General features: G+C 41.1%; 1 protein-coding gene across 1 annotated transcript; it reads right to left on the reverse strand.

Annotated features, from left to right (window-relative positions):
• Nucleotides 1-22327: 22327 nt before the first annotated feature.
• Nucleotides 22328-25160, reverse strand: HOXA1 (homeobox A1). The gene is made up of 2 exons (XM_004418898.2): nucleotides 24336-25160; nucleotides 22328-23860 (listed from the first exon to the last, which is right to left on the reverse strand). Exons 1-2 carry the CDS (start codon nucleotides 24985-24987, stop codon nucleotides 23505-23507), a joined length of 1008 nt encoding a protein of 335 aa, XP_004418955.1. The 5' UTR covers nucleotides 24988-25160; the 3' UTR covers nucleotides 22328-23504.
• Nucleotides 25161-25184: the final 24 nt, after the last annotated feature.

A 25184-nucleotide genomic window follows, 5' to 3' on the forward strand; every position in this document is an offset into this window, starting at 1 on the left:
TTTTTTTTTTCCAATGGAGACAGGGCGGGAGCTCTAGTTCTATCGTGTGGTTAGCACTGCCTCATGGTCATAGACCCCAAAAAGACCTGGGAATCCAGTTCCTATGGTGCTGCCCATGGAACTTCCAAAGTGACTCTGGCAAATTCCAAATGCAGGATTTACTTGCGAGCTGCAGTGGTCTGAAACTGAAAATCAGAGACCTTAGAGAAACAGAGGCTTATTATAATTATTTATTGTATATGAATAATTTTTAAATGCATTTTACACTTGGAGGAGATTGTACAGACATCACCCCATTTGCATGTTCACTGATATGTAAACATTTTAGTCAGTATGCATATGCTAATAGTACAAATAATGTGATTTATATCTTTTTTTTTAAGGTGAGTGTATCCGTTTCATTCATGAGAATCCTAGGAAAAGAAGTGTTATAAAAGAGAAAACAACCCAAAACTCTCCACTTGAGTCACTGAAAGCTAATGAGGTAACCTGCATTCCCATTGCTTAGCTCCTCCAAATGTCTATCCCCTTATTAACAACTCTGCTTTACTAAAACAACTGCTTCACATAGCATTTCTGAAACAAGGGAGTATGGCAATCAAGCCCAAATCCATACGCTGCAGCTCTGTGTGTGCGCTTCCCCTAAACTATCATTACTGACCAAATTATAAAGATTTAAGGAAGAAATTTTAAATGTAAGCAAGACCTAAGGATACAGAGCTTTCAAAAACAAGACAAAGGGTACATTTTATCATAAAATGCCGTGTGTGATTTTAAGTACTTTAGAATATTTGTTCCACTGCTGCAAAATTACATCTTGCTGTGTGTATGTGCAAAATGTATACATATACAGTACCAATATTTGAAGACATGGTCAAATTAGAATACTTTAAATAATATAAAAATTCATTAATTTTTTTATGAATCTTAACTTTACAAAGCAGGGAGCAGTTAAACATTAAACACTGACAACTCTATTTTGAAATATAAAATAAAAGAGCATGGAGTTGGCATCACTGTTTGTCACCTATGTGTATATCAGACCTTGCAAGTGATTCTGCAGTTGCCACACAGTGGGGGCCTCCAGGTCTGTTAGATATCTGATTCCTGTGCTCAGCAACATATCTAACTCCTGCACCCAGCAGAGCTCAGGGTCATTCTTAGGTCATGATGGTTAAAGATGGCTGTCAATTCACTGCTTGGGCTAGGTTTCAAGTCTCCTTTATCTCTATTATATTGATGATTCCTAGTGATAGCTTAAGAAATTAACCACACCATCCATATGTATCTTAATGGTGTGTTTTATAGCACCAAAGTGACTGTATTAAAAGCTCACTGTGCTGTATTTGAAAGAGTCTGTTACCCTTTGAAAGCTAAGAACTGGAACAAATATACTTTTATCTGAATAAACAGTAATGGTTCTACACTGCCTTGCAAATTTAGAAAAGGGGGGAATATAATAAAACAAGTTGAAACTAGCTGATCCTGCCTTTTCTCGGTGCAAAAGTAATTATTATTCAGTCAAAAAATATGCAGTGAAAAAGAGTAATTGCATAAGAAGACATTATAATCCTGAGAGTATCTACCTGGTGTTTTATTTTGATGAATACCCTTTTGGATCCCTATGCCTGTGCAACTTAATGTTTGTCACAATTCTCTATGGCTAAGGAGAAAGACAAGCCTTAATTGTAAATTTGCACATGCTTTATTGCCAATGCAATGGCATGAACACATTTAACAGGACTGTCATTCCATTTAATTACTCTGATTTTGACATAGACCTACCACAGATAAAATTGATGGCATGAGTTACAAGCACCATAAAAAATTACTGCTTTCTCTTCAAAGGGTGAGTATTAAGGTGTTCTTCCATATTCTCTAGAGCTATCTACATTAGGTGAAGAAAAAATCAAGCATGGTAATAGGATAGCCATCCTTAAATTGCTTCCTTCCAAACTGAGTTATGCTTGTGATATGACAATGATGCGTGGTCATTTTTTTTAGCTTACTTGGGTAAGATCTGTGATATCTAAAGAAAAATAAACAAATAAGTAGGCAAGTGGACAAAAACGGAGAAAAGCCTTCTACCAAATTAATCCTGTTTAATTTCTATTATATTTGCTATGTCTCAGCTTTTTATCAGTGATATTTGATGGTATTCATTATGCTTATGCCTGAGATAAGTGAAAAAACTCAGGAGCTGGACACTAAGCTCAAGAACTGCGCAGAGGAACAGGAGGTATGACAGGGCCAGGGTAACAGTCATTGCCAGCAATTCAAAACTGGCAGTAAGAGGAAGTCAGCAGCTCTAGTCAAGTGAGAAAGTGGTGATGTGGTGCCTGGCACCCTGGCACATGTAGCCAAATGGAAAGGTGCCAGATATTGGCTGGAAAAGCATAAAGTACTGGCTTTGTCTTCCACAAGTTGAGGGAAGGGCTTTAGCAGCACAACATCAATGTTTTATGTAGTCACATTAAACTGTCTGCTACTTGAGTTCATTTTCCGCATTTTAGTTTATGACTCACTAAAAAAAGAAGCTAGTGTCTTCCTAAAATGTCTCCATAAGCCTCCTTCCCCTGCCCATGGAAAAAATCTAAATTTCTAAATACATCTATAAATCAATTACTCAAATAGATGATGAATCAAAGCATCTCCTTTTTTGGCCTTTGAAACTTGAAACTGTCATTGAAAATAAGCTCATATTTATTTGGCTATTGATCAAGTAGAAATCTTCAATAAAGACATTCTGCTATGTGGTTTCATCCCAAGCTTCCTTTGTCTTTCAATTAAGAAATGGTTTTATGCTATACCAATAAGGCGAGGTATTCAGAGAATTAAATCAATAGACTATAAATTATATGTAAAAGAAAACATCAAGTCACTGCCCTGACACAACAGATTTATTATTAAAGTAGGTAACTCCATGGCAATTCACTACATTAGTTTTTATAAAGTAAGAGACAAGGAGAGATCAATGATAACTTTGGCTTACTGTTGCTTTTAATGGTTCATTTATAATAGCTACTTATCTCCTATTATTTTAGCTTGCTATAATAATGTCAAGCCAGGAGAAAAAGGATAATCACCATTATGGCAATATATATTTAATTCAAGTCTGACTGACTATCCTTTAATCTGATTCATGTATTTGTAGAGTGGCCAGAAATACTCTAAAATGCATAGTGATTCTTAGGTACACAGAAAAACTCCATTATACAGTCTACATTAGGTTTAGAATACAAAAAATCTGGCAGTTTGGGGTGTATTTTCATAGGCATGTCATTAGATGAACAACCACATTGCAAGGACCACCCATAGCCCACCAGCAAAAACCTGCCTCGTGCTATCAACATCAAGAATAACAACTGAGGGCCGGCCCCGTGGCTTAGCGGTTAAGTGCACGTGCTCCGCTGCTGGCGGCCCGGGGTTCGGATCCCGGGCGCGCACCGAAGCACCATTTCTCTGGCCATGCTGAGGCCACATCCCACATACAGCAACTAGAAGGATGTGCAACTATGATGCTCAACTATCTACTGGGGCTTTGGTGGAAAAAAATAAATAAATAAAATTAAAAAAAAATGAATAACAACTGAATCCTAAATGGATCCTTCAGCCTCACTATGTTTCCTGGAAATTACTATCTTTGCCAATATAAAGCATATTTTTGCTCCAGACATGCACATGGACCCACACTCCATTTGTGGATCCCCTGCAGCCACCTTGCCATTCTTGAGTAATTATTACCCTGATTTCAGTGGAGGTTTGATACAGGCTTCTGAAGGCCATCTCGAGTGAAGAAGGAATAAACTCATCTATTTCTTTTGATAACGCTGAAGGAGGGGGGGGTCCTCACCAACCAATCCCCCAGATATTTTCTTCCAGGGAAACTGGGGTTAAATAAATAATAAAGAGGAGGAGGGGTGATTGAATCAGGGAGAAAGGCTCTGCCTCGACCACCGCTATTTCTTAGTGATACAGGAATGATAAATTTTAAAAATTCAGGTCTTTTTGGCAAGAAAAAGTGGCACAACTACTGCTTACTCGTGTTGGTTGCCTTGTTAGTGATCACTCTGGATTCTCCACACCTCTGAACTGCACTGTTCGTGTTGCACATGCAATTTCATTCTATTTAAAAGTAGTGGTTACTAATATCCAGAATATACAGAGAATCCATAAAACTTAACAACAAAAAAATAAATAACCCAATTAAAAAACGGGCAAAGGACTTAGGGGCTGGCCCAATGGTGTGGTGGTTAAGTTTGTGTGCTCCACTTCAGCGGCTCCACTTCAGCGGCCCAGGGTTTGCAGGTTCGGATGCCAGGCATGGAACGCTTATCAAGCCGTGCTGTAGCAGGTGTCCCACATATAAAGTAGAGGAAGATGGGCACGGATGTTAGCCCAGGGCCAATCTTCCTCAGCAAAAAGAGGAGGATTGGCCACAGATATTAGCTCAGGACTAATCTTCCTACCAAAAAAAAAAAAAAAAGGCAAAGGACTTGAATAGACACTTCTCCAAAGAAGATATACAAATGGCCAGTAAGTACATGAAAAGATGCTCAATATCACCAATCATCAGGGAAATGCAAATCAAAACTACAGTGAGATACCACCTCACACTCATTAGGATGGCTACTGTCAAAAAAACCAGAAAATAACAAGTGCTAGCAAAAATATGGAGAAATTGGAACCCTTGTGCACTGTTGATGGAAATGTAAAATGGTACACAGCCATTGTGGAAAACAGTATGGTGGTTCCACAAAAAAATTAAAAATAGAATTACCATATAATCCAGCAACTCCACGTCTGAATATATACTCAAAAGAAGTAAAACCAGGGTCTCGAAGAGATATTTGTACACCCATGCTCATAGCAGCTTTATTTATAATAGCTAAAATGTAGAAGCAACCCAACTGTCCACTGATGAGTGACTGGATAAGCAAAATATGGTATATACATACAATGAATATTATCCAGCCTTAAAAAGGAAAGAAATTCTGAAATATGCCACAACATGAATGAACCTTGAGGACACTATGCTAAGTGAAACAAGCCAGTCACAAAAAGACAAATACTGCATGATTCCACTTATATAAGGCACTTAGAGTAGTCAAAATCATAGAGACAAAAAGTAGAATGGTGGTTTCCAGGGGCTGGAGGGAATGGGGGGAATGGGAAGTTATTGTTTAATGGGTACAGAGTTTCAGTTTTACAAGATGAAGAATTCTAGAGCTAGATGGTTGTGAAGGTAGCATAACATAATGAATGTATTTAATACTACCAAACTATACACTTAAAAATGGTTAAGATGGTAAATTTTATGTGTATTTTACCACAATAAGAAAAATTGGGGGGAAAAAAGCAGTGGCAACATTACAACTCTCCAGAAAGGCTAAAATATGACTGGCAACACCAAGTGTTGGCAAGGGTATGGAGTAATTGGAACTCTCATACATTGATGGTGAGAATATAAATTGGTATAACTGCTTTAGAAAATTGTTTGGCAGCATCTATTAAAGGTAAACATATGCCTAGCTTATGATCTAGCAATTCCACCCTTAGGAATATATCCAAGAGATGTGAGTGCATATTCTCACCAAAGGACACTGACAAGAATGTTCATAACAGTTTTAACTCAAAATAGCCAAATATTAGAAACAACCCAAATGCCATCACAGTAGGATGGACAAATGAAATGTGGTATATTCATACAGTGGAATACTATACAGTGATTTTTAAAATAACAAACTATTATTACTAGCTATAACATGAATGAAACTTACAGATATCACATTAAGGAAAAAAGCAATATAGCATCTACTGTATGATTTCATTTATATGAAATACAAAACAGATAAGACTAATTTAGCGGTAGAAGTCAGAATAGGGGGAGGAGGGTATTGACTGGAAAAGGACATGAGAGAATCTTTTGGGGTGCTGGAAAAGTACTATGTCTTGATCTAGGTGGCCATTATACAGGTATGTGATGAATCTTAGCATTATAGAAAAAAGTCAGACAGAAAAGTCTACATATGGTATGATTCAATTTATATGACATTTTGGAAAAGGTAAAACTATAGGGATAGAAAACAGATCAGTGGTTGCCAGGAGCTTCAGGTGGAAGGAAGTGATTGACTGCAAACAGCACAAGGGAACTTTTTGGGATGATGGAAATGGCCTATATCTTGACCATGGTGGTGTTATACAACAGTATACCATTATCAAAACTCATCTAACTACGCATTTAAAAATATTGTTATAAACCAATGTGACCACAATAAAATTTTAAAAAATAAATAAATAAATAATAAAAAAGCTGAATCTTCTTATAGCTCCTGAAATAACTTTCTAGACCCAAGATGGAGCTGCTCCTACCCAGGGTACCACGTCAGCAAACTGAAACTTAGATAATTTTCCTGTCCCCGTAGATGTTCCACTTGACCAGAAACACAGTATATTCAGTCAGCCAATCCCCAAATGCCAAGCCAACTCTGGGCCTTCTCACTCCAAACAAGGTTGATTATGTAGCCCCAGCCAATCAGATATTTTCTATTTGTCTCTTCTTATTCTTTATTCTTTATCCTATAAAAGCTTCTTGCCTTCTGCCCCATTTTGCAGTTCTCTGAAAGGAAACTATGCACTTCTTGAAGTGTTAAATAAAGTTTGTTTGTATCACTTAAATTGTCTTCTTTAATCATTTTTAACATAGCTAAATTATAATTCAACACCTACCTTAAAAAAATATTCAACAATCTGTACACTTAAGATTAGTGCACTTTATGCACTTAACTATACTATGTATATTTTATACTTCAATTAAAAAGTTTAAAATGTAAAAAAAAATAGAGGTTAAACGGGTTATAAGACATGTGTTCCAGTCTAAACTCTGCTACTGGTTTGCTATGTCAAATACTCTAGTTGTTGCAACTGAGTAGAAACGTAGAAAGTGTTAGGTATGGAATAAGCCCTGAGGTTCATACAATCTCACTTTGCCCAGAGAGGAGAAATGATCTGTGATATGTCACACAGCTACTCAGTGTGGAGCCAGAAACTAAATCCTAGGACATCTGACTCTCAAACCAATACTCTAGTTCAATTCCAGTTCAAGGGAGATTAAAAAAAAAAAAAGTCAAACTGATCATTCGGCACTGCATAAGAGCAACTTTTCAACCAATTGTGTAGTACTGGGCCTCTGTTCATATTTGCTCTCCACTTCTCAAGGTACTGAGAGAACTAACCAGAAGTTTGCCAAGTTCCTCAAGCTATTTAAGCAGCTCTACATGAATAATCTGAAGTATCAGAGATCCTTCGATTTTAGCAATTTACCATAAAATGTAGATTATGGCAGTCCCCATTTAGGGGGCTCCAACTCAAAATCAAATCTTGATGTATCTTCTACCCTTCTCTGTCCAGGGCCATCTCCAACATCCCTTAGTTAGTCATGCAAAGTACCCAAATTGTTCTACTTCTGGGAGAGATATTTTGGGGTATGACTCTTAATTAACTCCTCTGAAAACATAGTTCCTCTGCAACAATGTCAACTTTTTAAAAGTGCACACATGCACAAACAGCCAGATCCTAACAAATCCTATAAAGCAGTACTCATGTGTCCTATAGTTCCCAACACGTTCTCCAACAACTGCAAACATGAGCAGCTGTGTCATACTTCTCTCTAAAATGGAAACATTAAGGAAGTGCTAAATCAATGGCCTCTAGTTCCCCTTGCTAGGCTGTTTCTACCTAGATGACTCTTGACCTGCCATTCTCTCCCGCCCCCAGTAAGGCCCAAGCACCAACTTCTCTCTGACCTCCACCCCCCTGTCAAAACAGAAAAGACTCTAGTATCAGTTATTTACACTTTTTGATTGACCGATTGGTTACACTTTAGTTTCAATGAGCTTTAGTCAGTATGTTAATTCAAGCAATATTTACATTTAAACCATTTTACACCTCATTGTATAATGAAAGGTCAATTCTACATTAAAGAATTTCGAACTTCAATTTAACTTCAGTAAGCAAGTAAGAAAATATTTCGGAAACAAGGAAGAACTTGAAATCACATGTTGTGTTCCTAGCCTTGGGAAGTCATGAACCATATTAGAATAGCCGAGAGGCTTCAGAAAGAACCCAAAGAATTGTTCCCTCATTCCCTCATTCATTCACTCATTCACTCATTTATGCATCCAGCAAACATTTGTCAAGTGCCTACCATGTGCCAGGTATTGTACAAGGCAGTGAGAATCAATGATTAATAAGATATGGTCTCTATCCTGGAGTAGTTTACAAAGAAGAGTGACAAACAGGTTAAAAGAATTTGAAGTCCAAAACTGAGAAGTGGTCTGACAAATAAAAGGCTAAAGGAGGACAGCAGAGTAGGGATTCACTCTCGCTGGGGCAAGCGTCACAGAAGACAGACCAGTGACCTCAGCTCAAAAGACTTTCACAGGCCAAAAGGCAGGAAAAGTGGTAAAATGGGTTCCCTAATCTTTTGCCCAAATATAAAGGGAGATGAGAAAGAGATGGTTACCTTTTTTGAACAAAGGGAATTTAAGGCAGGAGGGGCTAACACCAAGCCCAGGGTCTCCTGCAGCCACAAACGTCAAGATAACTCAGGCTGCGGCAGCAGCTGGGCCCCTTCCTCCCATCTGCAGTCACCTGAGAGGCCAGCTGATGATAAGCCTTGCCAAGATGCGCTGAGCCACTTATAGGAAAGAACAGGGGCAAGTATTGTCATACAACTCCATACTTAGGCTACACTTATTAAAATGTTATTTTTGTATCAGGATACAGCAGTGAAACATAAATTTTATCCATATCCTCTAAAATAGTTACTATTTGGTTTTGCTCTGTTTTTGGCCTTAGGATTTGTTAGTGTCAAATTTCGGATAACAAAGAGAAAAGGTTGGTAGTCAAATAATGTTCTTGCCTCCACACAGCTTCCTTCTGGCCAGAGAAGGATTAGAGGGAAGTCTTACCTCACTGTAGCAGTTGAAGGCTTGTTTCTGGAAGCTTGCTGAAAGCAGAAACTTCGTCCCCAAATTCTAACAAAGCTGGGTGTATACTCACAATACCCAGAGCTGCCCTGCCCTGCCTTTGCTCAATTTCTTGGCCTAAGCAACTTTATTCGATCTTTAACCCTCCCTTGCCCCCAAATTTGCACGGGAACAGGTTGATGTTATCTTAGTCAGTGTCTAACATCTTGGTATCACATCAATATTTTCTGGAGTTCTAAAATACAGCCCTCAAACCTCTATATTATTCCAACTTCTGATAATGTAAGAATGAATATTCATTCTTTCAACAAGCATTTATCCAACAATGAAGCAGATGGTTAGTTATTCTCCAATACTCATTCTCTCCTTCCATTTTAGATGGCTTGCCAGTGGCCACCCACCCAGAGACAGTATTTCCTAGTATCCTTTGCAGCTAGGTGTAGCCATATACTAAGTTTATCACAATAAAATGTGAGTGGAAATGATGTGTCCCACTTACCAGTCACTTACTTTATAGGAAATTGCTTTCTCTCCACTTTCACTCTATCTTGCTTCCTAAAAACTGGAGTGAGAATGTGGAGGTGACACAGCTTCAATCATTTAGACAAGACCTAAGGAATGTTGGAGCAGCACAATGGAGGAAACCCAGATTGTGAATGACTTCATAGTGCTAAGGCATCCCACCAGTCTGGGCTCTCACATTCCTCTGAAATTTTACATGCAAATTAAACTGCCAGCCGTATTTAAGCCACTGTATTTTTAGGTTTCTTTGTTACAGCAGCTTAGCCGGACCCTAGTTAATATAAATATTCATTCAATGTCTATTGAGCATTTATTATGTGACAGGAAATGTATACGGGGGAAACATAAAGTGGTGAATAGACAGAAAAGTTCTCTGGACGTAGGTTGTTTATAGTCTAGAAGGAGAGACAGAAACTGTGACAGCGTGTAAAGGAAACAAAGAGGGTACGAAGTTAAGGCCTCTTTGAGGAACCATCATTTAGCTAAGGCCTCAGATCTTAGGAAGAAATGGGGCGGGCGGTGGCGGGGGGAGCGGTGTTGATTCCAAGTTGCAAAGTCCCTGTGGCAAGAAAGAGCTTGGCTCTTTGGACTGAACTCAAGAAGGCAGGTGAACAATATGAGCCGTGTGGCATTAGGAGGAAAGGCTCTACCTAAAGAGATATGTACACATATATATATGTATAATTGCATAGACACATTAAATTATGGGTAAATTATCTTTGCTTTTATCATTGTTCCTAACTCTATTTTCTTTTTTAAAACTGAAGGTTTTTTTTAAAACTTCTTTAGTCTCTCACATATTCCATCACCGGATCTAGAAAATCTGATCACCATAAGAACCATAAGAACTCTGACTTGGTAGCATCCTTAGACTCCATAACAGAATTTTCCCAAAATTAGATCCCCTTTTTCCTAAGCACACAATCTTCCCAGGGTCATTTCCACCTATCTTATCCTCCTTTTCATCCTTTCTGATGTACAAACACTTAAAAAACCCTAAGTTTCTATAATTCTTGCTCTCTTCTCTTTCCATTCCATTGGCTTTCACAGTCAAACTGGAGGCATGACGTTTATGTTAACATTTCCCAGACACCTTGTCTTCTCCGGCAAATGTCACCGTAAAACCTTAGCATTTGGCTCAAATCACATGTTGATCACTGCCCCAACCAGGAAGGTCACCTCAATTACTCTAGGACTTTTATAATAAAATCTTAGAAGTTTAAATGTCTAACTAAATTCCAACAAAAATATTAATAAATAATGTAATACAACATAAATTAGGTAATAGGTTATATGCTTCATAATGATTTGTAAACTCCTTGAAAAAGGATGGTATCTTCTCTCTGTAAAATTTTACATCATCTCTGAATAAATGTTTTTTTGTGTGTGTGAGGAAGATCAGCCCTGAGCTAACATCCATGCCAATCCTCCTCTTTTTTTGCTGAGGAAGACTGGCCCTGAGCTAACATCCATGCCCATCTTCCTCCACTTTTTTTTATATGGGACGCCGCCACAGCATGGCCTGACAAGCGGTGCCTCAGTGCGCGCCCAGGATCTGAACCCCGGCCGCCAGTTAACTTAACCGCTAAGCCATGGGGCCGGCCCTGAATAAATGTTTTAATTAATGAAAGAGCAAAGTCATGAGACAGGACTCAAATATAAGGCAGCAAGAAAGAAACCAGAGTAAGGAGATGAGAACAGAAGTTCCAAGTCGGGGGAGGGATAGAATTAGTGGAGATCAGGAAGAGGTGAAGCCAAAAGGAATTCCTAGAGCCAGAAGAACAAATCTATAGGTGCTTCTCAAGGGTACCTGCACCTTTCACAATTATAGATGCTCAATTAGGGGCTGGACTGGATGCCTTTATGTCATTCTCAAATGAGAAAGAAAAAATTACAGAGAGAGAGGAGCCAGCCCGGTAGCATAGTGGTTAGGTTCATGTGCTCCACTTTGGTGGCCCAGGGTTCACTGGTTCGGATCCCGGGCGTGGACTTACACACCGCTCATCAAGCCATGCTGTGGCAGCATCCTACATACAACATAGAGGAAGATTGGCACAGATGTTAGCTCAGGGACAATCTTCCTCAAACAAAAAGACGTTAGCTCAGGGCTAATCTTCCTCACAAACAAAAGAAAAAAAATTAGAGAGAGAGAAGATGAGAAAGAGGAAAGGTAAGAAAAGGAAAAATCAGGTCAGTCAAGCCAGGCAGAGGAAAGACTATACACAATGTTATTAAGAATGAATGCTCAGCAGCCAGACTGCTAAGTTTAAAAGTGAGCTTTGCCATTTTTGAGCTGGGTGACCTTTCCCCTCACTTTCCTCTTCTTTAAAATAGGGATTCTAATAGTGCCTACATTGGATAGCATTGTGGAGAGGACTTAAAGGAGCCAATCCATGCAAAGTGCTTAGCACAGTGCCCAGCACAATGTAAGCTCTCAACAAGTATCAGTGACTCTTGTACACACAGGCTCAGCCTCATAATAACTACTCAAGATGATAAGAGAGGGAAGCTGTAAAATAAAATAGGGAATAAGTTCTGTTCTACAACTCACTTAGATAAATTTGTGTTTTCTTGGTGGGCAAAGGGCCATCTTTGGCTCTTTTTATGTCTTTGTTTATGCTTAACAAGGGAAAAAGCGTGTACACTAAGAGATCCCAAAGCAGAGGAAGGAGAGAAAGTGGAATTTGAAGAAGTTGCCATCTGGCCCATCTTATACACTTTCTAAATCATATAGTCCAACTTCCCTTCCACAATTCCAGGCCACAGCCCACAGGCCCTAAAAACTGTCAAAGCACCATCATTTGGTATATCACAAGGTATTTGTATCAGGATTCTTAGTTGTAAGCAGTGGAACATGACTATTGGTGACTTAATTGGAAAAGGAACACATGGGTAGCTCAGTAAATTGCTAGGAAGACTGGAAATCAAGCTTGAAAAATGAAAAGCTTGGCAGCCAGAGCCAGAGTTAAATGTCATCACAGAGCCAGTCTGATGAGGAGACCACTGTCCCTGCCCCAAACCCTGATGCTGCCACCTGCCCTGCCAAACTACTATACCTGGTTGCTGCTGGATGCCATCTCTGGCACCTTCACCATGGCTATGCTGAAAATAGATGAGGCTACTGAGAAAGCAAGGATATGGCCTTTTCTGACTCACAGTGAGCAATTCCCTAAACATAAAAGGTGCAGATGTTGGCTGGAATACACCCCCCCCAAAAAAAGAAAGAAAAATATCTGATGCAATAAATAATTGTACATCCACTGTTTTAACCCATCATTAAATAAAAATTATGCCACACAAGCACGATTATGTTTATGATATAACACAATTGAAAAAAGTAGAATTCAAAATTGTGGCACATAATTATGGCCCTTAAGTAAAAGTCTGCATAGGGACAAAGACTGGACTATAGAAAACAGCTATATTTTGGGGAATGTGATGGTAGCTGGTCTTTTTTTTCTTTCTTTCTATAATAATTTTATCTTTATGACATTATAGAACCATGCTATTTTTCACTACACCGTGAGCATTGCAAGCATAACAAGTCATTGTTATTCTGAGAGCTTCAATTCTGTTTGCAATAAAACCCCAGATAGAAAAATAAATTTTTTTCTGTGCATGTGTATAGTTATATATTTTTAATATTTTTTATTTTAAAAAACTAAGATCTTTCATAATGTACATATATAACATATACATAACAACCTAACACCAGTCTTCTAAAATATAAACATTTTTAATCTGAAATTAAAGTTAGTCCTAATTACATTATTACTCTCACATTCTTAAGATATTTGGCTTCAACGTGTGAGGATTAAATGCACCGGCTGCAAATTCCAACTTTACTAATCACTCACTGTGTAATGGTAAGAAACTTACAGAACTTCCCTAAGCCTCAATTTCTCCACCTGTACATGGGGATAATAAAACCCACATCAGAAGAATATCTCAGGAGAATAACTGAGATAACACATACAAAACTCTTGGGCCAGCATCTGGTACAAAGAAAGCCTTCAATAAATGTTAATATAAAAAAATAAGTTGTCACAACTTGTTAAAGTCTAGATCTCTCTCATAGAAGGAGTATTTTTTATGTAAGATAATGAATTGCAAGTTAAGTCCTTGTAGTCCATAGGGAACACATCAATGAAGCCAGAATCCCCTCAACTTCCATGGTGCCTGAATCAAGCAGTGACCAGGGAGCTAATATGCCATCTGAGTAGCTAGGCAGGGCAATTAAGAAGCTTGGCTTCTTAGAAGATGCCATCTAGGACTTTCATAGCAAGAGAGGAGAAGTCAATGCCTGGCTTCAAAGCTTCAAAGGACAGGCTCATTCTTTTGTTAGGGGCTAATGCTGCTGGTAACTTTAAGTTGAAGTCCGTGCTCACTGACCATTCTGAAAATCCTAGGACCCTTAAGAATTATGCTAAATCTACTCTGCCTGTGCTCTATAAATGGAACAAAGCCTGGATGAGAGCACATCTGTTTACAACATGGTTTACTGACTGGTTTAAGCCCATTGTTGAGACGTACTGCTCAGAGGAAAAGATTCCTTTCAAAATATTACTGCTCATTGACAATGCACCTGGTCACCCAAGAGCTCTGACGGAAATGTATGAGATTAATGTTGTTTTCATGCTTGTTAAAACAATATCCATTCTGCAGCCCATGGATCAAGGAGTAATTTCTACTTTCAAGTCTTATAATTTAAGAAATACATTTCATAGGGCTATAGCTGCCATAGACAGTGATTCTTCTGATGGATCTGGGCAAACTACATTGAAAAACTTCTGAAAAGGATTCTCCATTCTAGATGCCATTAAGAACATTTGTAATTCATGGGAAAAGGTCAATATATCAATATTAACAGGAGTTTGGAAGTTCATTCCAACCCTCTTGGATGACTTTGAGGGGTTCGAGACTTCAGTGGAGGAATTAGCCGCAGATGTGATGGAACTAGCAAGAGAACTAGAATTAGAAGTGGAGCTTGAAGATGTGACTGAATGGTTGCAAGCTCATGATAAAAATTTAACACATAAGGAGTTGCTTCTTACAGATGAGCAAAGAAAATGGTTTCTTGAGATGGAATCTACTCCTGGTGAAGATGCTGTGAAAATTGTTGAAATGACAACAAAGGACTTAGAATATTACACAAACTTAGTTGATAAAGCAGCAGTAGGCTTTGAGAAGACTGACTTCAATTTTGAAAGAAGTTCTATTGTGGGTAAAACGCTATCAAACAGCATCACATGCTACAGAGAAATGGTTCATGAAAGGAAGAGTCAATCAATGCAGCAAACTTCATTGTTGTCTTAACTTAAGAAATTGCCACAGCCACCCCAACTTTCAGCAACCACCACCCTTATCAGTCAGCAGCCATCAACGTTGAGGCAAGATCCTCCACCAGCAAAGACTGTGACTCCCTGAAGGCTCAGATAATGGATAGCATTTTTTAGCAATAAAATATTTTTAAATTAAGGTATGTGCATTGTTTTTTTAGACATAATGCTATGCACACTTTGTAGACTACAGTATAATGTAAATATAACTTTTATATTCACGGGAAACCAAAAAATTTGTGTGACTCATTTTATTGCGATATTTGCTGTATTGCAGTGATCTGGAACCAAACCCACATTATCTCCAAGGTACACCTGCATATAAAGTAACCAAATAAAAACTGTGGGGTGTACTATCATGCATTCAAACGTTTCCAACCATATGGACGCTAGCTTTCATAGAGACAAAACATCTGTATTTTATATTGAATATTTCCATTTTTGTCCACATGTTAGGCGTGCCACAGACAAAACTTGTGAATATAAAGGATATCTTTCTTCTCTCTGCAAATAATTCCCTTAATCAATTAGTGTCAGATATGGATAAAAATCTTTTACTGTTAAATTATTCCTCTCATTGACTTTATTCTTAAATCTGACCTCTCTTTTTAGCTTCATTTTCATTCAGGTATTTGTCACTTGCTTATTTTCCCAAGAACATGTAGCCACAGTCTGCACGTATGTCTGATATTAAACAGTCAGTTTCACCAGATCCCTAATTCTTTACCAGGGAGCAATTACCCACTATAGTACTTGTATCAAACAGCAACAGCCTGATAACTCTTCGTAGAGGACTTACGTGGTTGGCCTTGTGGACAAGCACTACAACAAAGTTGGTAAGAGTTTGGGCTCTGGATTCAGCGGACAAGTTACTTAACATCTTAGCCCCTTCATTTCCTTACTATAAAATCAAAATAATCAAAATACCTCCTTCTTGGGGCTAAGGATTAAATGAGTTCATGTATGTCAAGTGTTTGACATAGGGCTTGGCTCAGAGAAACCCTGAATAAATACCAGATTTTCAGGATAGTGAAAAACCGCATAAATTTTAGAGGACAGTTTAAAAGTCAACAAGAACAGTCGCCTATTTTATAATTTAAGAATCTGAAAGTATAGAAAGGTTAAGGTATCCTACCCAAGCTCTTACTGTGAATGACAGAAGACTAAACACAGTGTCCTGAATTCCAGTCCAGAGCTCTTTCCATAGGGACTGCCTCTTCATGTCACTGGAAGTCAAGGGCCCTGCCCTCAAGAAGCTTAAGATCCACTTAGGGGAGCCAAGACTCACACACATGGATAGTCTAGTCCCAATCCCAGTTAGGTGTTGTCTAACAAAGCTTCCTGTGTAAAAGGTGGAGTTTTGGGGAGAGGCCCAGTTGAAAGAGCAAGAAGTAGTACAGGAAACTTTCTAGAAAGAAGTGAAACTTGAGGCAAGGCAGAGTTTGACTCTGCAACTGAATGAGGAGAGGACATTTGAGAAGCAAGGATACTTCCCTAACTAGAGAAGCACTAGTCTCTCTAGAACATCCAATGTTTGGAAACTTCTACTCATCACACCTGCCACCTCCACCTCTCTTCCCTTCAAAACACCTAAATTGAACCAGAAGGGGAATGAATATGTTACTCAATTAAATATATTTTGAAAATATCTAGGAGGAGGGAGCAGGGAGTAAAATCTCCCTCCCCCTTTCAAACCTTAAAAAGATAAACTAAGGGGCTAGTTTCTTTTCTTGGGGAAGGAATGTTCCGTCCTTCGTCCTGCGGGATGAAGCCCTGAGGCCCTCACCAGGAGTCAGGCAGCCGCCTGGGCATTTTGGGCCGCACCTCTCAGCTCCTGCGACTTCCTGGGGCACCTGGAAGCAGGGCGAGGCGGGCGGGAAAAGAATGAGGAAACTGCCCCGTGGTCCCCTGAGACAAATTGGGGCTCTTCGCAGCCTCGGGGGATGCGCCCTACGCAACTCACGTTCCATTCGCTGTCAACCCACCCTGGGCTCAGGCTGGGAACCGCGCCGCCCGCGCGCTGGGGAAGGGCCCGGATGCCGCTCCTGCCGTGCCCCGCGTGGGGCCCCGGAGGGACGAGAATTCCCAGAGAGAAGGCGGGGAAGCTCAGGAGGGAAAGGCGTGTCAACCTGGTGTCGGGACCCGCCCCCCCGCCGCGGACCCGCGCAGACCCGGTGGCATCCCCGAGGCGGCTGCACCAGGCCGGCCACCCGGAGGCAGACGCCGCTCTCCGCGCCCGACGCCGCGCGGGCGGAGCCGGAGTGGGCGCGGCCGCCGCGGCCCCGGCGAGCTGGTCGCGGAGCCGAGCTCTCCCCGAGGCTCGGGCAGCTGCCCCCTGCGCGTCCTCAGGGGAGGACCCCATTTGTTCCTCAGAACGGAAAGTTCCCGCTCTTACTTACCCAGAACCCAATTGCTGATATTTCGGGGGCGGGGGCGGGGGCGGGGGCTGGGGTGGAGGATCGTCCCTACCATTTTAAATCATCGCTTTCTGCATTCTCGTTCCGGTTCTGTGGCGTTTTTTCTTTTCAGAACGAGCGGGTCATAATTTGTAAAATGTCCAGCGCGGCTAAAAAGTATCCTAGTTTAAAAAGAAAAAAAGTCATTCAATAATTTCCCCTTTATTTTCTGTTGCAAGCAGTTGCGGTTTTTTGTTTTTCCCTAACCAAGTAACCACCTAAGCCTAAAATAAAAACGCAAGACGATCTGATGTCTGTAGATAAGATTTGGGACTAGACGTTTTACAAACACATTTTAATGAGAAAAAATGTAATGGGCTGTTCAAAAAATGGAGACATATTTTAGTTGTGCCTGGAAATGTTGAAAAAGAAACATTGGTCTTTTCACTTTTTTCCAGTAAACCCAAAATGCAGTCTTTCCAGACTTTGCAGGACGTGACTGGGCTTTGGGATTGGGGGGGGGGGAAGGAGCATTTATAGGCTAGAGTCTATGAGCAAAGTTGCTTGATTGATACTTGGTTTGCAGTTCTGCAATCAAAAGTCAGCTATATTTGATGACGGGTGTTACTAAAAATAAGGCTCTAAAACGCTAGAATTTCCAGTTCAGCTTTTCAAACACTGACAACCATAGATATCCTTTTGGGCAGCAGATTCTGCTGAGATCAGAAGGACCCCACAGAGTAAGGAAAATGTGAAAAATTGTGTTGCAAAGAAACTTTATGTTAATTGTTTGGGCTTGATGTGTGCGTGTGTGTGTGTGTGTGTGTGTGTGTGTGTATTAGGTACATGAGTGAGTCATGGAAAAAATTAAGAAATATGGATCAGAAAAATTCAGGAGGCTATGCTGTGCCACAAACCAAACAGAAACCAACAGAAAAATGATCCAGGGTTAAGATACCTCCTGGAATGTTCCTTGCATCTCTAAGCCCTTTCTAGCTGATATTTTTGACAATTTAATGGAGGTTGAACTTGGGTGCAGTTAACTCCTCTTTCATTTATTCTTCCCTAGTGCAGGTTTAAAAACAAGGACAACAAAAATATGTGTTGAATTTTACCTGCTCTCTCTATCTCTATTTTTATATCTTAAGAACGTATGTCTTGGGCCGGCCCCGTGGCTTGGTGGTTAAGTGAGCGCGCTCCACTGCTGGCGACCCGGGTTCGGATCCTGGGCTCGCACCGACGCGCTGCTTCTCTGGCCATGCTGAGGCCGCGTCCCACATACAGCAACTAGAAGGATGTACAGCTATGACACACAACTATCTACTGGGGCTTTGGGGGGAAAAAATAAATAAATAAAATCTTTAAAAAAAAAAAAAAAAGAACATATGTCTTTAACAGTAAGTAGCCCAACATTGTATTGCTCAAACAAGATGGCAGAAATATTCAGCTGGGAGGTTGTTTCCAAGATTCAGTGATCCTGATGGCCTCAAAATCAAGGACTTGACGGAGTGGGTGGCTAGTAAACCAGAAGTGGAAAAAAGTAAACGATATCCAGCATGACACAAATCACATAGAATAAATGGGAATGGGCAAAATTGAATCACGAATTTAGAATTAGGAAGTGGACTGGCCTCAGGTTCTAAGCAACCTTGGTTCTTGTTTAGGGAGTAAGGGTACTGTATTGATACTATGTGCTCTAAGTCAAATCAACCCACCTCTGAGTGCCTTGTGTTTCTGTTCATAAAATGAGAGGCTGGGTAGATGGGTCCCTTTCAATTATAGTCTTCTAGGCACAAGAAGTCGTAGGGCAGAACTTTCGTGTGCTCTCAGAAATGCAGGCAAAAAGTAGGCTTATCTACAGCAGAGGTTCACCAAAGTTAGCCCTCCAGTGAGTAGCTTATCTGATAAAGACATGCTAGCTTGTGTGTATTGAAAAAGCTATAGCATTTCTAAGAGTGAGAGAGGTATTTTACAGTCCCATCCAATATAAAGAAAGATGCTGTCCATGCACCGATTTCAAAATTTTAAAGCAGAAGGATTGCCTTCAAAACATTAAATTAAGGACTCAGACTCCCAGAGCTTCTACTGCAAGAATGATTATTCTTCAGGAAGAAACACAAACAACACTGACCGTTTTTTCGCAGACGTGCTCAGCCATCAGAAAAGCTTAATAAATCCCTATTTAGTATGCATTTATGCAGTGATTACATGAACTTTGACCTCTGAAGAGCTGTAGCAATTAGCTTTAGTGTCCGGCATCTTCTCTCACCATTCCCCACTGGCTTCCTTGGGTCTTCCTTTTTCATCTCAGTACTTCATGCACTAGGAGGGCATAAGGAGGGCATAAAATTTTAAAGTTGACTTTCCACCTGAGTTATTTGCTTCTGCACAAGTCAATTCCCCCTCTTCTCCCCCCTACTCTTGTCTAAACAGCCATCTCAGATGGGTATTGGGGCTCTAATTGTCGATATTATTCAAACGCAAACGGATTTCAATTCAATCTTGCCCTGTACTTTTGCAAAGAAGATCAACTCTAATGGCCCAAAGAGCTTCATTTCATAGCTCATGGCTTCTGAAATAAATCGGATCTCTTCTGTCAGGCTAATTTAACGTATTTTAAATATTCAATGTAATTTATTTTAAGTCAAATGAAACCTAGTGGATTGGCAGAAAGCTAGATGAGAGGAGGCAGAAGGGCAGCTGGAAGCTCCTCTCCCTCCTCCCCCCAAAAAAGAGCCAGGAAGGGAGAGGAAAGTGTTTTAAGTTTCTAGTAAACACTGTTTAGCAAAAGAATAATAGGAAAGTTGCCCCTTTCCCAAAGAGGGATGGAACTATAATTGTTGCCTTTAGCAGAGAGCTCAGATAAACCGCTGGGACTCATTCTAAAGTGACCCATCACAGCATTCATCTCTTCTTGAACTTTTGGTGAACCTGAGATTAAACAGGGGTGAGCAGCTAAGCATTTGTTGTTAGCAGCCTTTTCAACAACCCTTTCAGACTGAGTAAATATTGATCGGTTTGAATCTGATTGCCCCAGAGGAAAACACTGCAGCATCTGAATAGCCTCCAAAAGTAAACTTTCAAAGGTGAAGCCCAGAGCAGACTTCACAGCCGCAGCCGATCTCAACTCTGCCTGGTTTGGGAACACCCTGAATTTCAGGAGTACTTTGAATGAAAGTGAGGGAAGTGAGGAAAAAGCATTTGAAAACTGGAAATTTATGTTGCAATTATCTCAAGTCCTTAATTGAGACTCTTGTCCTTTTTAAATTTATTCATAAAATGTTATTTTCTGTTTTTCTTCTTTTGTCGTTTCAGTTACCATTGCTGTCATTTTTCAAGGAGCTAACTGTGCTCCTCAGAGACCACAACAGAAAAAGAGAGACCTTGAAATAGGATGTGTTAAGCGCCTTTGATTTAATCGATTGGGGCAACTAAAAAGATACAAATGTTTTCCTTGTTGAAAGGTATATTAATGTTTCCTAAATGCATTGCTTGTTAACTGATTTATTCCATGACCTAGAGAAGTCTTGGAATGTTCAGCCATAATTTATCGTTCTCCTCTCTCTCAGCTACATTAAAACAGCACCTTGAAGATTAGAATCTCCGGGATTCCAGCTGGTCCGGCCCTGCTTTTAGATATTGAAATCAGGGCAGTGGCATGCAAATGACATTTTAACACATTAAAGTATTTGGAAACCGGCCATCTGTTTTGCTGTATGGCCTTACACTAATAAACAAAAGATACTGTGTAAGGCCAGGCGGGGAAATGAAAGAAAGAGTTGGCTGACTTTGAAGTTCTCCCCCATCCACTTGGTCTTTTAGAGGCAACCCCAGAACCCAGGAGCAGAGGAGAGAGCACCCGATGCCCTTGATATGGCCGCAGTAACTGCGCCTGAAAAGTCCGGGCTTGCCCCCTTTGACAGGGAAGTACAGGAAATCTCATGGGTGCTCTAGGAGGCCTGCAAATTCCAAGTTTTTGTAGGATTTCTCCCCTGGCCCCCTGCACATCCTTTGTAAAACACCCTTTGGAGAGGAAGGAATCATATGTCTGTTTTTGTTTGTGATGCTGTAAAATCTCTGCTCTACTCTTGGGGCTAAATTAAAGCCTCCAAAAAAGTGTGAAAGTAAAGGAAAAGTGGTAAGAAGTCTACAAGGAGAGCCACTTTGAACTCTTTGATTTGCTGGCTTCCTCTGTTTGAGAGCAGAGACATGCCTTAATCGGAAGCAACTTGAATATTGAAAGACTTCACAGCAGCTTCCACAAGTTTACCTGGAGGAACCTGTTGAGCCCAGAGAAGAAAATACAAACTTTTTTTTTTCTGGGTTATGTGGCATGGAATTGGAACTGCGGATCCATTACAGCCAAGACGACTGTGAAATCAAAGCTGAATCTGATGGGAATGAGATGTGTAACCCAGAGGGGTGGAGGGGGGAGCTGTGGAAAGTGGCAGGAAGGGGTGGATACTGACCAGAGGAATGGGAGGAGAGATGCAAAGGTTTACTGAAAACAGACTACACTCAGTTTAAAAGAGTGGAATATATTGGAACACTCTCTGGCAATCCAAAAAGAAGGAAGAAGAGTGGGGTGGGGGACCCATCCTCAAACAGCTTTATACTGGAGCTAATTAAATGTGAATCTCTTAGCTCTTGGTTCACTGATGTGAGGAAAGACTGACTGAAGAGTTTCAGCTTTTGAAGGGGGTTCTGTTTATATATACGTCAACATTCAGTTGGAGGTCAAAAGGTTAGCACTTGACCCAGGAAGTATCCATGTTTGTTTCAAAAATAGATCTGCTTCATAAATTTCTTTATCACTCATTTTTTCCATTATGAATTTTGATTATAATAAAGGAACTATTTATTTTAAAGAAAATCAATCTGTTAAATAGACTTCAGTTAGGTGCAATTACACTCTTTAGGAGAAGCTTCAGCTACATAATGGAAAGCATTTACTTTTTTCAAGAAAAGGCCCACCTCTTTGAAAATGCACACCACTTTTATCCCCTTCCCTGCATGAAATGAACCAACTTTGTAGGAACCAACAGATTATAACTAAGCCAAACAGATGCTTAAACATATCTGAAACTTGAATATATTTATTACAGACATCTTAAGACCCGTAAACTCTGCTCTGGATCACATCACTCCAGGATCTCAGAGCTGTTCATGATTGTACAGGAAATGGGGAATATCATAGACTCACAAAGAATAACTGATAGAACTCAGTGTGGTACTTTAGGGACATCAAAACATTGTGCGACATGCAAAAGACTATTCACGAATCACACAAAATATACATTCATTGTGCCACCCATCACATTAACAACTGAGCTGAAAATAAATCATATCCAGCTAAGATAACTGTGGAAGGAAGAAGCTGATTTGAAGAATACTTTTAGGTTCCCAATAATCCAGCACAAATTTTAAATAGAGTGTGGCCAGAGAAACCAGAAAGGGTGGGGATGAAGAGACAGCACAGGAAGCAAGGTTTCTGAACCTTGTGTTCTGCAGGCCTTCTGAACTCACTGAAAGAAGAAATTGAGACTATCCTCGGAGGCATCTGATTGAGTTTAAATGAGGGCTTTAATTGTTTAACCTATAATCACATCTAAAATTGTACCAGCTTTGAGAGTTTGCCCCACCCTGTTTTAGTTGCTTAATCTAAATGTTTCTAGAAAATCTGTATAAAGATAAATCTCTCAGGACAAAGTATTTACAACCAGCAAACTCACACACATGAAACAATTAAATTAAGAGATGAATTAATTGTGTAAACATGATCATAGTGCATCTCTTCTTCGTGAGCTCCTGGAATCTCTCCTCTCTCTCCATCCTACTTTAAGGGCAAAGTAGGGGAGAACTGTAAATATACAGATAGATAAAAGATGAGAGGCCTTCCTCTGACATGTTTCTGCTGGCAAAGAAGACTATTTTCCAAAGGGCATCTGAAAGGAACAGTAAGTTCTGTGGAAATCTCCCAAAAGTAGGGAGGGGTATTAAGGACCACCAGAAAATTGATGCTGGCACCCAATCTGCATTAAGGAGTTAACGCCCCACCACCACCACCACCACCAATTGAACCTTTAGTCTAGAATTCTCTGGAAACACATTATTCTAGCCAGGAGCTCCCCAGATAGGATCAGAAAGGAAGAGAGAGGCTGTAAATGGAAAGGAAGATAAGCTAAGAATGTGCTTTGGGTAAGAAGTCGCAGCCAGAGGAGTAGCCTGGGCTGTGGAGTCTGGGGCTGGGGGCGGCCTCAGTGGGAGGTAGTCAGAGTGTCTGAGGTAGAAGACGCCGGGGAAGGAACGCAGGGCGAGGAGCTGGACTTCTCTGAGGATTCCTCGGCCTTCTCCTCGCTTCCCGGCGGGGTGGCCGGAGAGATGGGCAAGAGGCCCTCCTTCTCTCGTTTCTTCTGCTTCATTCGGCGGTTCTGGAACCAGATCTTCACTTGGGTCTCATTAAGCTGTAGGGACGCGGCAATCTCCACCCTGCGGGCGCGCGTCAGGTACTTGTTGAAGTGGAACTCCTTCTCCAGCTCCGTGAGCTGCTTCGTGGTGAAGTTGGTGCGCACCGCGTTGGGTTGACCGACGTAGCCGTACTCTCCAACTTTCCCTGGGGGCAGGGTGGGAAGTGATGAAAGAGAAAAAGATAAAATTTTTACAATCGATATGAAATCCCCTACACTCTTCAGAGCAACATTCAGGTAAAGGCGAGATCAAGAATTTCTCCACAAACCGGGCTGGGGAGAGTGAGTGATGAGGTGTAAAGTGTTAATCTGAAGTCAGCCATTAGCGTGGTCAGACCGGTGATTAATGGAGCCTGGAGATATTAACAGAACCCCCCCCACACACACCCACAGACCTACCCACTTCCTACTCCCAGAACCTCTAAAAGTCAGCCTCTTTGGAAACACAAGTCCCAGATGCTCCTTTGCCCCAACACACCTGGGCAATGTGCCCATGCCCTACAACACCGGTAGGAAGCAAGAACTTTTTTTTAAAAAGCCATTATTAATTTTACTTGGAAACTAAGCATACCAGCTCCTTCCAGAATCATCAAGGAGCATCCACAGAATGGCAAGACTGACCTGTTTTGGGAGGGTTTCTTTTGACTTTCATCCAGTCAAAGGTCTGCGCTGGAGAAGACGTCTCTGATGCAGGGGAGCGACAGGCTTCTTGGTGGCTGGCGTGGAGAGGGGACAAGGAGTTATTATACGTGGCCAGGGCCAAGCTCTGATGCTCTTGTCCATATGAGTGGTGAATATACTGAGGCGAGCCCACCGCGCCCCCGGCATAACCCTGGTGGTGGTGGTGATGCTGGACCATGGGAGATGAGAGATTTCCAGAGTAAACAGCGGGAGCGCACGAGGGGTACCCACCACTTACTTCTGCTTCCTGATTTAACGGGTAGGGGCTGTAAGGCGCGCCGAAGTTCTGCGCGCCGTAGCTTGGACCACAACTCGAGTGGGAGTACGACACCCCCAGGTTCCCGGGAGTCTGGTAGGTGGCCGGCTGGGGGTGGTGATGGTGGTGGTGATGGTGGTGGTGGGGCGGGCTGATCTGCACCCCCCTGCCCACTAGGAAGCGGTCGTCGCCGCCACAGCTGTTGGCACTGACTGCGCACGACTGGAAAGTTGTAATCCCATGGTCGGAGGGGTAGGCTCGCGCTGAGCAGGTCCCCGAGTCGCCACCGCTGAGGATGGGGTATTCCAGGAAGGAGCTCATTCTTGCATTGTCCATCTGTCACTGAGTGACCGGGTCCTGTGAAGCCCTGGTTGACCGTGCCAACTTTCTCACTTCCTCCATGGGGCCGGAGAAGAAAAATGATATGAATGTACAGTGCGCCAGAGGGGGGGCGGGAGGGCGGAGGGCGCTTGGGGAGGGGCACGTGACTAAATCAACCAATGGCGGAGCCTCCTGCGAAAGTTTGCTGGCTC

The sequence above is a fragment of the Ceratotherium simum genome, chromosome 1 (genome assembly GCF_057802395.1).
Source record: "Ceratotherium simum simum isolate JZ-2026a chromosome 1, ASM5780239v1, whole genome shotgun sequence".
NCBI lineage: Eukaryota > Metazoa > Chordata > Mammalia > Perissodactyla > Rhinocerotidae > Ceratotherium > Ceratotherium simum.

What these genes read in the sequence shown, in the direction of transcription:
- HOXA1 (XM_004418898.2), bottom strand. Translation starts at nt 24,987, where the DNA reads ATGGACAATGCAAGAATGAGCTCCTTCCTGGAATACCCCATCCTCAGC. An exon ending in AAGAAACCCTCCCAAAACAG is followed by an intron (nt 23,861 to 24,335) that starts GTCAGTCTTGCC and finishes CCCTGCCCCCAG; the next exon opens with GGAAAGTTGGAGAGTACGGC.